Source organism: Nanorana parkeri, unplaced genomic scaffold (genome assembly GCF_000935625.1).
Source record: "Nanorana parkeri isolate BGI_ZX_2015 unplaced genomic scaffold, ASM93562v1 scaffold1329, whole genome shotgun sequence".
In the NCBI taxonomy this organism is placed as follows: domain Eukaryota; kingdom Metazoa; phylum Chordata; class Amphibia; order Anura; family Dicroglossidae; genus Nanorana; species Nanorana parkeri.
In genome coordinates, this window is record NW_017307597.1 from 234,032 (window position 1) to 247,220 (window position 13,189).

The window sequence follows — 13,189 nt, forward strand, 5'->3', positions numbered from 1 at the left end:
GGCGTGTCGTGAGGATGCAGAGGCTTCCGTTCCTGCAGCAGCCAGTGGTGACATCGTAGGAGGGCAAGGATGAGGCAGATACAGGCGGTGGGAAACCGGGAGCTGACCCCTTGATCAGGAGCAGTGCCTGCATGGAGTCCAGGTCAGTGAAGCACCCTTCTTTTTTTTCTGAAGGTTTTTTTTTTTTCTTTTTGCACTTTGTACATTATATAAAAAATACAGGGTAGCAAAAAAAAAAGAAGAAATTCACAGTGTCTAAGGGCTTGTTCACACAAATTGCAATGCGTTCCAGAGCGGTAGCTGCTGGAACGCACCGCAATCGCTTACAAAACTTCCCCGTGCGTTCTCTGGCACTTATTCAATAGCACTGCTTCCACGCCCCCCCCCTCCCCCGGGTGCAGTGCGATCAGACGCATGGCAAAACATTGCCTGCGTTCCGTTCCACTGCAAAAGCAAAAAATAGAGCATGCAGCATTTTTTGCGTTTGCAGTTGAACAGAATGCTGGCAATGTTTTGCCATGCGTCCGATCACACTACGGGAGGGGAGACGTGGCTGCAGTGCCATTGACTTCAATGAACCACTACGCCTCCTCCCACACCGGAACACAGGGGGACGTTTTGTGAGTGATTGTGGTGCGCTCCAGCAGCTACCGCTCTGGAAAGCACCGTAATTGGTGTGAACAAGCCCCAAGGGCCCAGTCCCACCATAAGGTGTGCCACCCCCCTCCCGCCCCAAAACAAAACTTTGTTTTGGGACGGGAGGGGGTGCATTGAACTCAATGGCACCGCAGCCACGCCCCCCGCCCGCAGTGTGATCTCTGGCACTCAAACGTGTGACACATTAGTGCATGCGTTCCCGTCCAGTGCGATCGGCAAAAATGCTGCAAGCACTATTTTGTGCAGATTGCACTGGATCGGAACGCAGACACTAATGTGTCATGCATTCGGGTGCCGTGATCGCACTGCAGCCAGGGGGCGTGGCTGCGGTGCCATTGACTTCAATCCACCGACACACCCCCTCCCACCCCAGAACGCATGGGTAAGTTTTGTGCGTGATTGCGGTGCGTTCCAGCAGCTACTGCTCTTGAACGCACTGTAATTGGTGTGAACAAGCCCTAAGGGCCCAGTCCCAGCCTAAGGAGTGCGTTCGGCCTCTGGGATGCACTGGAATGCAACCTGGCCCGGCTCACTTTGTTTTGGAGCGCGGTGGTGCATTGAACTCAATGGCACTGTAGCCCCGCCCACAGTGCGATCTCTGGCACCGAAACATGTGACACATTAGTGCATTCCGGTCCTGTGCAATCTGCAATAATGCTGCATGCACTATTTTGTGCAGATTGCACTGGACCTTAACGGAGGCACTAAAGTGTCATGCATTCGGGTACCGCGATCGCACTGCAGCCGGGGGGGGCGTGGCTGTGGTGCCATTGAGTTCAATGCACCACCGCGCCCCCTCCCACCCCAAAACAAAGTGAGCCGACAGGGATGATGACGGATCATGTACGTGATATAAGGCCAGGACACGGTGACACGGCCGCTTCTAAACAGACATCTGGGTACAATTTACAGCGTTTATAGAAAGTATTTCCCCCCCTCTGGCAATTTGATCATTTTTTAATTTTTTTTTATTTAAAGCATGCATTTTTCTATTTTAAAAGCACCCCTCTTTGTAAAATAGAAAAATGCATGCTGGAAGAAAAACAAAAACAATCATTCTTTTTTTCAAATACTGTTGTCTTTGTTCACACCTGCTGCTAAAAACTTTTTATATGGGGGCTATTCACAAAGGTGTCATAGGCAGCCGAGTGAGTAACCGACCTGAATAGCCGAACTGACCTGTTCGGCTATTCACTTCAGGCTTGTACACCGAATAAAATCAGCCGTACATCGGCTTGCTGCGGCTGGCTTCGGGTCGGCCAAACATGCTCAGCATGTTCAGCCCACACGGAGTTTGACCTCGAACCTCCGGCAGACTACTCGCTGCTGTTCGGCCGATTCTCATATGCCGAAGACCAGTGAGTGAATAGCCGAATGCCGCAGAGCGGCATTCTGCTCGGCTATTCTGCTCGGTACCTCTGTGGGACCGAGCAGAATAGAAAAATTGTTTTTAAAAAATAGAAAACGATTGGGCGGAGCTAGCAGTGACAGATAGCTCCACCCAACTGTTTTCTATTGGCCGCGACCAGCTGTCATTACAATGAGAGCTTGTCGGAGCCGGCGGCGTGCCGGCTCTGCTGAGTTCTCATGGTACTGACAGATCAGCGTCCCCTGGTTACCAATCAGGCCTCTGCACCCTGTGCGTTCCTTACATCTGACCTCTGCATGTTACTTCCTTAGGGTTAGGGTTTTGCATATAGTTGTTTGTAGAATTAGATATGAGACAGAAATAAAATTCTAACTCTAGAAGCTGTAAATTCCTGGCTGCTGGGATTAAACGCTAGTCTTACAATATGCAATGTATACAGTTCATTTTTAATTATTGTTTGCATTTTCTTTCATTATGGGTGTAAGTGGGGGCCTCACGTTTGAGTTTCGCCTAAGGCCTCACAAAGTCTAGAGCCGCCTCTGTCTACTTGAGAAAGTCAACAAACAAGGCAACAAAACATTTGATGTCCTTCCCCCAGCCAGGGTCTTCCTGTGATGCCTTACGTGTTGGGACAACCCTATGATTGTTATGTGCTGGAATTTGTTTAGCACCCTTGCAGTTCACAAAGAGGAATTGCACAAGCGTCTTTTCTTTAACCACCTGACGTTTGTAGGCAAGTTAGCTATAATTTCGCGCTGAAGTTGCTAGAGGGCCAGACCATTATAAATAGGGAAGCAGGTTGTTTACCACGACAGTAGAAGTGATTTTTTTCTGAAGATATGGGTAAACAACGTGATTTAACAGCCTTTGAACGTGGAATAATTGTTGGCGCTCGGAGCCATGGAGCGAGTATTAGCAAAACAGCAGAATTCGTTCAATGTTCAAGAGCAGCTGTTGTTAAAGTGTTTAAAGACGGGGACTGTAAGCTGAAAATCTGGGTCTGAACGTGCGAATTGTGGACGTCAGCGACTAGTCAATGTTAGAGCAGAATGGAGAGTGGCAAGACTGGTACAAGACAACAGAAGGGCAACAGTGCAGTGTCAGATTCCTCGCATCACCTTTCAACATCTCGTGGAGTCACGAGGCGGCCCAACGAAGTCATCTCGTGGAGTCATCTCGTGGCCCAACGAAGTACTGATGGGGTGGTCATAATAATCTGGCCACTCAGTGTATATTCTGAAAAACAAAAATATATATCTGAATGACATCAAGATCTCCTGTGACATATCACACATTTGATGATTGCTGGATGTAATACGCTTTCCTGCTTTGTTACTCTCACTTTGAGAGGACATCTGATTGATTTTCCTACTTCATTACTCCCTACTGAGACATCAGTATTTACGATGGCCAAGTATTGAATTTGATTCTAGTCTAGACATAACGTTACTCTTGCAAGGTTACGAAATACCATTGCTGAGACACAATAGGGCCGAAGATTATGCCTATACTTCCTCTTGATATGGACATAGAAACAGTTACGTTGCATTTGACATTTCTGTGGCTGTTCTTCAAATTAGTAAAAAAAAATACCTACCAGTATCTCATTTACATGCAAACCGTAGTAAATCTACATTATAGGGCCTCCAAAATAAATGTGGCTGGACGGGTCTTTTGAATGTTTTTAACAGTGGCTGATTGGCTATAAATACTAGTTCTATAAATATTTGTATTTCTGTATATTTTGTATGTACATGTATTGTGTGGAAATACCCTAAGCTTTTATTCATAAATGTAATACATGCATAAAAAGAAATAAGTTTCTGTGTTATTATGCTAACCAATCCTTTTCTAGCTGATATTTTTCTCATAAGTTAACGAAAGGAAGAATCTGGTAGGTTTTCTAATACTATATAAAGATAAATATATAGTATGTCAGATGCAGTGTCTTCAATGATAATGAGATAATATTTAATTTTACAGTGACTTGGCTAATAACGGAATTGAATCATTTGAGCCATCATTACTAAAGGACTTGAAAGACTTATCACAATTGTAAGTTACTTAAGTAATCACCATTTTATCAGTCACATTTAAAATAATACAACAGAATAATTCATGTAGTATTTTGTCTCAGTTATAAACTACATTACTGTGTATTCATTTCACTGCAATTTTTCATTTTGCTTAATATGTACAGGAATATTTCCTATAACCCCTTGCAGAAGATACAAGCAGACCAGTTTGATTATGTTCTTTCACTGAAGTCCTTGTAAGTAAAAAAGAAATAAGGTGAAGTGACAAATTTATAATTTCTTTTTTGTTTGCTCAAACAGTGCCTGGAAATAAACTGATGATAATGATGATGATGACTACTAAGGTCCCTTTTACATGGTCATTCTGATGAGGTCCGACTGTCAGTTTTTCAGGCGGATCTGATTGGAAGCCCAATGTTAGTTTATGGGCAGCTGAATTAAACGGACATACATCCATTTACAACTGATTACCCCTATCTCCGGCCAGGTCTGGAAAACCAAACAGAACAGAGTTCCATTTTGGAGAACCTTAAGGGAGAACTATGGGGTTAAGGCTTTTCCCTATAGTTCTCCTTAGGGTAACGGGAGGACACAAACTAGCGTCCTCCCATCACCCTAAGCTCAGTATACCGCGAGATACTGCTCGCGGTATACGGAGACGATGCAGCTGAAGCGGATCCCGACAATTATGTCTGGATCCGCCCAGCTGCGTGACTGACAGCTGGCTCTGCCTACCTAGAGGCAGAGCCAGCTGTACCCGCCCCCTTCCGCCCGTTCCGCCAGTCAGCGCTGGCGGATCGGAGGGGGGGAATCCAGCTCCTCCCCCGTCACGGCAGAGAGCCGTGACAGGATCGAGAGTTGAGCGAACGCCGCTATGTGTTCTCTCACCTCCCGATCTACTGAGCCGACCTGGGACAGTCTCATTGTCACAGGTCGGCTAGAATTATGAGGTGAGTGAAAAGCACTCACCTCATAGTTCTCCTTTAACATGGTGGATCGGGGGTAATCTGATGTAAACAGACACATGTCAATTACCATCCGACTCCCCGTAGACCAACAAGGGTCTGGTAATTTCAGTTTAAAATGAATGAAAAAACTGGACAGACATGGATGTCACTATGGTAACATCCATTCTAATCAGCAGGGATTCCGTGTGCAGATGTGAAAGGGGCCTTACTGCACAGCCCTGGCTTTAAATGCAAAGTGTCCATTCTGCTACTTCGTAACCTGGCCTCCAATGTACCATCTCCTACATTAGGCCTGTAGTGCCATGCAGTAGTGAAAGCCACCCTAGGTTTGCCATAACAAGGGAGGACTCACATCAAACATCCAGATGCAGATGATTGGGTGTTAGGCAAATATATAGGAGGTGACATGGCAAAGCAGTTCTGTATTCATTATAAAGAATTACGCGTACTTTAAAACACAGCTAGTGTTTGAAGTTAAATTTGCCTTGGCATCAACCTCTTGCAATCCTCTTTTCAGCAACACTGAGACAGGAAGAGGGAGGACCAGCAAAGTCAGCCAGTCAGATGTGCAGTTTGCACATGTGCTGACAATGAACATACGGATAACAGGAGAGAGTAGAGTTAGCAGATGCACAAAACAGGGATAACCAGGAACAGTCCAAGTGGGTTTGTGCTGCACATTTATTCAGCCAGGCAGGAAACAAACAGAGTTCAATGCAGGAAGGAAGAAAATCCAATGCACAAACATAACATCTGCTCATCTGAGCCACTAACTTATGTCAGTTTCTGATTGACAGGGTGCCCTTTAATGGGTTCCACAAACAAACAAGCAAAGCATGTACCTTTTTAGTGTTCTATCAGCAGTAAGTCATCTCCCCCAGCAGCAGCCATTTACAGCAGAGAGAGTGAGAGAAAGAACCTACTTTGAGCCTCAGTCCGACTAAATATAAAAGGCCTGGGAATAGCAGAGATTAATTATAGAGGTCTGGCTAACAGGTAAGATATGGATTTAGCTACATCTCACCCAAAGCTCTACAAAGCCTCCAGGGTCCAGATCAGAATATTTTTTAGATCGTGAAAACTAAAAAAAGAGCCGGAGCAATACAATTAACAAAGGGGCTAAATGACTGGGGGTATAAATAGTCCCAAGAAAGAGTTAAAATGTAGGTGAAAAAGGTCTTACCTGATTGAAGGTTGACAGTCAAATGGTTTGGAGGCGCTGAAGGGGTAGGAATTGTGGTGATTGCTAGAAAATTACTTGCATGGATGAGAGGAACAAGTTGTCCAAGCCAGCCTCCCTCATTTTTTGCATGTCAAATGGGTCAGTTTATTAGTATTATCATAGTAGTTTGGCAAGTAGGAGATTTTTTAGGAGTCTGTAGAATAGGGGAATGGTTACAAAATGTGGCACCCACCTGGTATCATTGTGCTTCCCCTTTTGGTATTCATTGTGTTTACCACGGATCGTTGCCTTGGGAAGGCAAAAAATTGTCAATTTGGAGCTGTCCCTGAGATGGTGGGATGTGGCTAGGGACAGGGTTGGATCTTTGACAAGCCTTTGGGCTAGCAAACACTAAAGACCCATGGAGTTCAGCAGAGAAGTCAAGTTACCAGCCTAGTCTTGTTAACTGGTGGGGCTGTACTATTCTCAGGACTGCATGGACAGAATTACAGCTCCCATTTATGTGTATTTATCTTTTTGCCTGCAGTTTGACTTGAAAGTAAACACAGATTCACTTCACCTTACATATTTTAGAAAATCAGGTCCTGTGTTTTCACTAGAACAAAGTTGCTTCATCCAAAAGTCCCCAACATGATTAACTTTGTATCACTTGAATGATAATTACCCCAGCTGGTGCTGGTGAAAAATACTGAAAACTTTGACTATTGGAAGGATCAACTATATTCTAGAGCAGGGGTGCCCACAAGGTCGATCGCGATCTACCAGTCGAACCGGCGACGGGGGAGGGCGGAGCCGCTGTCACTAACTAATGCAGAGCAGTGAGGAGAGAGAGAGAGACGCTCGGCCAGGATCTGACAGCCGGCGCCTCTCTCTCCCCTCACTGCTTGTCTGTTCTGTCACAGCGGCTCCGCCCCCCCGCGGCTCGTGGTATCCCACCGCTGCGTCTGCCCGGGAGAGCAGGGGGATCCAGAGAAGTTGCAGCCCCCCTGTGCGTGGACGAGCGGCAGAGGATCGGTACATGTCACTAGTATGTACCAATCCTCTGTACGGAACTACAGAAAGCTGATCTGGTATGGTAATTGTTAATTGTGCAGATGTTAAATACATTAGATGCATGTGCATAAATTGATATAATAACATATATAGTTTCTTGAACTGTAGTAGAAAAGTAAGATTTCTAATCTCCAGACTACAACTGCACAATGGTAGCCTCTATGCACACTTTCTTAACAGAAGCAATAGAAGTTGGAAAGAACAGTGAGACATCAGTAATACATTTAGAGGCAAAGTACATGGCTAAAGTTACTAATAGATTTTTCTTTATTTATTTCCTATAGGAGCCTTGAGGGAGTTGAGATCCCAAATATTCAAAGAAGAATGTTCATGCCACTCAGAAATCTTACTCACATGTATGCAATCTTTTCTAAGATGAAATACATCTTTGCAAATGTTATAAAGTACACAACACATGTAAAGGTTGTCAGGAAATAAAATAAGTAAACAGATACAAATGTTAAAGCTGTTGACTAGCACAGCACGTTTCAATCAGTGACACAAGTAGCCCTATCTGTGCTTCTACGGTATATTTCCAAATTTGATTACATTTAAAATAACATCAGGCAAAGATCAATAAGTTTGACATCTTCATTGTGTTAACTGTATACCCTACTTTACTGTTGCACCTGTGTCCACCATCAGTTCAAGTTCATCAGATTAGTTTTAATCTCCACCCTAAAGTTTGTTTCTGAAATAGTTGTATTGGTACTGCCCTCTGATCTGGTGAGTGACTGTAGAAACAAAATAACTGATTAAACGAGAACTATGGGGTTAAGTCTTTTCCCCACAGTTCTCCTTAGGGTAACGGGAGGACACAAACTAGCGTCCTCCCGTCACCCTAGGCTCAGTATACCGCGAGCTGTAGCTTGCGGTATACTGAGACACCGCAGGCGAAGCGGATCCCGACAATTGTGCTGGGATCCGCCCAGCTGCGTGACTGACAGCTGGCTCTGCCTATCTAGAGGCAGAGCCAGCTGTACCCGCCCCGTCCGTTCCGCCAGTCAGCGCTGGCGGATTGGAGCGGGGAATCCAGCCCCTCCCCTGTCACAGCAGAGAGCCCTGACAGGATTGAGAGGTGAGCGAACGCTGGTATGTGTTCGCTCACCTCCCGATCTTCTGAGCCGACCTGTGACAGTCTCATTACCACAGGTCGGCTAGAACTATGAGGTGAGTGAAAAGCACTCACCTCATAGTTCTCCTTTAAGTTCTAGTTCTCAAGTCACCTCGCCACCTTTTGTTAATTAGATAGTGACGGAGCAATACGTGGATTAGGTCATCCCTACAGTCATGAGTGGAAGCTCCAAAGCTAGCTAATTCATGCTGGCACCGTCCTTCCTATTGGAGGGTGGCTACTTTTGTTCCCCATGGTCCCTGTGTGGTGTGTGTTGCACTACTTCAGACTCACTCCCGTGATGGACTACAATCTCACATACAGTAGATAATACACAGTAAATAATGGGGTCAAATCAATGATCGTAACTTGACAAAAAACAATTGAAGGAGCACAATCAATAATTTATCAATAATTTATCTTGAGCAAACAAAATTCTAACAGTGAATGTGGTTTTTGTTTTGGAAACTCCATTCATTCTAAAATCAGATTTTAAAATCAATGAAATTTCAAACAACATTTGCCAGGTCTCTGATCACATTATAGGAAACGTTTCATGTGACAAAAATCGACCAGTGCATTGCCATCTTTACACAGCTAGTTTCCCTCTCTCAGTTTGAACTTGGTAGGAGATTATGGGAAGCTAATATAAAGCTAAAATAAAGACAACAAAGACAACATATTTCAGGTACTTATACTAGCAGTATTTAAAAAGCCATATAATTAATTTCTAATTACTACATAACTGGATCATGGGGTGCTTTTTACATTTGCATCAGGAAGTAAAGAGGCAAGATGAGCACCTCATTCTCTGCAGCTATGTGGTGTCAAGTGAGGGTGTCAGTGCTGTTCCTATCTAGGCGTATGGTAGGAGCAGCCCTGTGTTGAAGGAATTGCAAAAACAAAACATAGTCAAAGGGTGAGTTCACTTTCTCAAGCGAATTTGGGAAAATTGAATTTCCCGTTTAAATCTGGTGCCCCCCCTGCCACCCTATAATTACCATTCGGTGTACTATCCGTACTGCCATGTAGCACAGCCCTGTGCTATGAATTTTAAATTTAGCTTGCAAAGGGCGAGCACTAATTGGTCAGCACGGTCAGAACCACTTCTCCGTGGTCAGCGCGGTTTAGATGACTACGCTGACCAATGAATACTCACCATTTGCAAGCGAAATTCAAAATCCATAGCACGGGGCTGTGCTACACGGCTGTGCTTCCATTCGTAGCTGCGCTACGAATGGAAAGGTAAGTATAGCGCGGGGGGGTGTAAGAGGGCCAGATTAGATGGGGTAATTTTCCCGAATTCAACATCAATTTATCACTTTCAATTCCTAATCCTCATATTTAAGGAAAAAAGGTGAAATTTGAGAGATTAATAACACAGACACGTGTTTTTTACCATATTTTCCTATGTGACCCCACAGTGATCAGGCTCTATAATGTACCTGCTTTTCGTTCATATTTTATATTTACAGATACTTTAAAAAGTTCCAGTACTGTGGATTTTCACCCCATGTGCGCAACTGCAAGCCAAATACAGATGGCATTTCATCCTTGGAGAACTTGCTTGCAAGTATTGTTCAGCGAGTGTTTGTGTGGGTGGTTTCACTGGCAACCTGCTTTGGGAACATCTTTGTGATCTGTACACGACCGTATATTAGGTCTGAGAATAAGCTACATGCAATGTGCATCATTTCCCTTTGTTGTAAGTAATAAAGTAACACTTACTATGACTTTTGCTTCATCGACAACCGTTAGGACTAAACAAATAAGCTTATTTACTAATTAGTGTGGTAACAAAGCGATGTGCAAAATGCAGTAACTGGTGATTAAACTCAGGTATCTTCATACCTATTATTGCATTTCCTGCACGTAGGCATGCTTTGCTTTAAGGCAGCCCTTATCATGCCTCAACACACAAAAAATGTACTTGCACTGTTTTTATCCAACGCCGCGTACATCGCATTCAGACCTGTGTGGTGCGCTGAAGGGCAAGTGTGTTCATTTATATATGCATTGAGGTGCCATTCAAAATAAACATCAAAGTACCTCAACACACTTATACCATATGGTAATGTGTGCACAAAGGAGTGTATAACTGTGAATCCAGACTAAGTGGTGTAGTTTGTTCTTTCTCCATATAGTCAGTATGAAACTTAAGAGTTGGTTTTACACACTTGTAGAAAAAGTCCATAGCTCTACATATAATAGTTTTTTCCTCGATGATATAAAGTATTGTTTTGTAACAGGGTGTTACTGTGCTAGAGGCATGTATCTTTTTTCTGTAATAGTGCAGTTCCATTGTTGGCTAGCGCACTTTGCCTATAAAGAGTTTAGCTCTGGAAGGTGCAGTGGTTTCCTGGCAGACATTGTGTAAGAGCACATGATTCAGATGTTCTCCCTTCTTGGGGGAGGCCAGTCAGGTCCACAAGGCCTGGGATTTGGAATTGGGGAAAGTAAGAGTACGTACGTATCTGCCACTAAGAGCACTGTAACAACACTCCTAACCCTTACTATTGGGACTACGAAGGTGAAAATTACTGACTTTGCTATAGGATTGTGTAACCAGCTTGTGGACTTGTTTACTATTGATCCTTTAAAATAAATATTTTAACAGCTAATGTATGGACAGTTATTGTGTTAGTAAAGCAATCAACTTAAGAAAAAGCCTCCATGTGATGTCTGGTAAAGTCCTCTGCATGTAAAGTAAGTGAAGTTGCTGTTGGGCTGCAGGCAGCAGGTTAAATGCAAGGAAAACCTACACTATGCGGGACTAACAAAGCAGTGTAATAGGTTATGCACAGCTAAAACCTGGGGAGGAAAGGGTATGTTAAAGCACCTGGTACTGGGCAGAGGTGGTGGAGGTTCGGAAGAAGAGGGTGGATCTGTGGCGGTGGTCGGTAGTTTTCCCTGGACGCACCTCCTGTAACGTAGAGCAACTGTGACCTATGTGCCTCTGGAGTGGTGGTAACCCTCTCAACCTGGAACCATGGGTTTTTCCATAACACAGTTCTCTTCCTGCGCTCCACAGTCCACCTTTTTCTTTGTGCTATCCGCACATGTAGTCAATATAGAGGAAAGGCAGCCCACACAAGAGACTAACCTCTGATAGCATTAAGAAAAACAGAAAGACCAGAAGTGCTTCTTTCTCATGAAATATGTTATAATAGTAATGATATGAAACCAAAATAGACAGGTACACACAATGAAATAGAGCTGTCAAGCGCTCATCATTAGACAAAAACACCCTTGTGTCTCTCTTTTATGCAAATCTTCTCTGCAGTTCTCACTGCAATGTGTCCAACCAAAGAGGTAGAAAGAAATCCTTAGACTGAGGAGGGCTTGCTACACAGAGACAGGCACACGTACAACTCACATATGTGAAACAAAAAGGTCATCTGGCTAACGTGTTTTCGGGGCACGCCCCCCTTCATCAGAGCCTGGAACCACGTGTAACTGAGGCCTCAAGAGTAAAGTGAAATTGTACATCTGTCTAGGGAAGCACAAGTGTATGTGAGAACCAGTGGGACAAATGGAGCCCTGCTTGTGTCATCCCTGCAATACTGTGGCCTCCGGGACTGGAAAATTGGCTTAGGTGCTATTCGATGTAGGACTTCAAAGTTACCTCTTACAGTAATGGTGTGGTCAGGCCACTCCTCTCACTTCTTACATGTTCATGTAGCTGGTAAATCTTTGTATATTCATTATGATTATCAAACTATCAATACTGTACACCTTTGATAATTACATGCCCTGCAGCAAACACTTGCCACTTATTAGGACACTTTTAATGGCACTTAAATGGACAGTCAGCCTAAAGTACATGTTCCAATAAGGAAACAAGAAATATGTATGAAGGCACAGAAGTATGTGAAAGTAGAATGTAAGGGTTTCCCACAGCAACCAATATGATTCTTGTTACTTTTAGAAAACTAAATGGATATTATGATTAGCAGTGTAAAACACATTCCCATCAAACACCTTCTTATTCAGGCAGTCGATTGCATGTGCAACCTATGTTTATCTCTTGTCAATCATGTTCAGCTAAATAAGGCTAGGAGGCTGAGAGCCGTATCTTTTATTGGAATTACTTGCAGGAAAATGGAAGAAAACAGGAATGTGTGTTGAGTGCAAATCCCTTCAGGGGAAAAACACATCTTAGATAAATTCAGCCACAATAATTTTTAGAAAGCTTAGCTAAAACTCATATCTAAACCAAGCTATAAAGTATGTTAAACTGATCAAATTCCAAATATTCTACTTGCCAAATATATGTTAATATGGATCTATCTCTAGCCCAACTGTAATTTAACTTGCTTTATGTCTATCAGGTGCAGATTGCCTAATGGGAATATATTTATTTGTCATTGGATATTTTGACCTGAAATACAGAGGTGAATACAACAAGAATGCTCAGGCCTGGATGGACAGCACTCAGTGCCGATTGGTTGGATCATTAGCCATTTTGTCTACAGAGGTGTCAGTCTTACTTCTTACCTATTTGACTTTGGAGAAATACATCTGTATAGTGTATCCGTTCAGATGTCTCAAGCCTGGAAAATGTCGGACGATCACAACTCTGATACTCATTTGGATTGTTGGGTTCATTATTGCATACATACCTCTCAGCAATGAACATATTTTTAACAATTACTATGGCACAAATGGGGTCTGCTTCCCACTGCATTCAGAGCAACCAGAGAGCACTGCAGCACAGATATACTCTGTGATTATATTTCTTGGTGAGTAACACCTATTAGTTAGAAAAGCTTATGCTTGGTGCATGGATAGCTTATATTTACCTTTAAA

The 13,189-nt window shown here is 43.5% G+C and overlaps 1 protein-coding gene across 1 annotated transcript in view; it reads left to right on the plus strand.

The window, feature by feature from the left end:
• Window positions 1-13,189, plus strand: part of RXFP1 (relaxin/insulin like family peptide receptor 1) — a 165,429-nt gene that overhangs the window by 140,995 nt on the left and 11,245 nt on the right. The window contains exons 12-16 of the mRNA XM_018569394.1: window positions 4,010-4,081; window positions 4,227-4,298; window positions 7,551-7,622; window positions 9,856-10,085; window positions 12,712-13,122. Coding sequence (XP_018424896.1) covers window positions 4,010-4,081; window positions 4,227-4,298; window positions 7,551-7,622; window positions 9,856-10,085; window positions 12,712-13,122 — 857 coding nt within the window. The remainder of the gene's footprint in view (window positions 1-4,009; window positions 4,082-4,226; window positions 4,299-7,550; window positions 7,623-9,855; window positions 10,086-12,711; window positions 13,123-13,189) is intronic.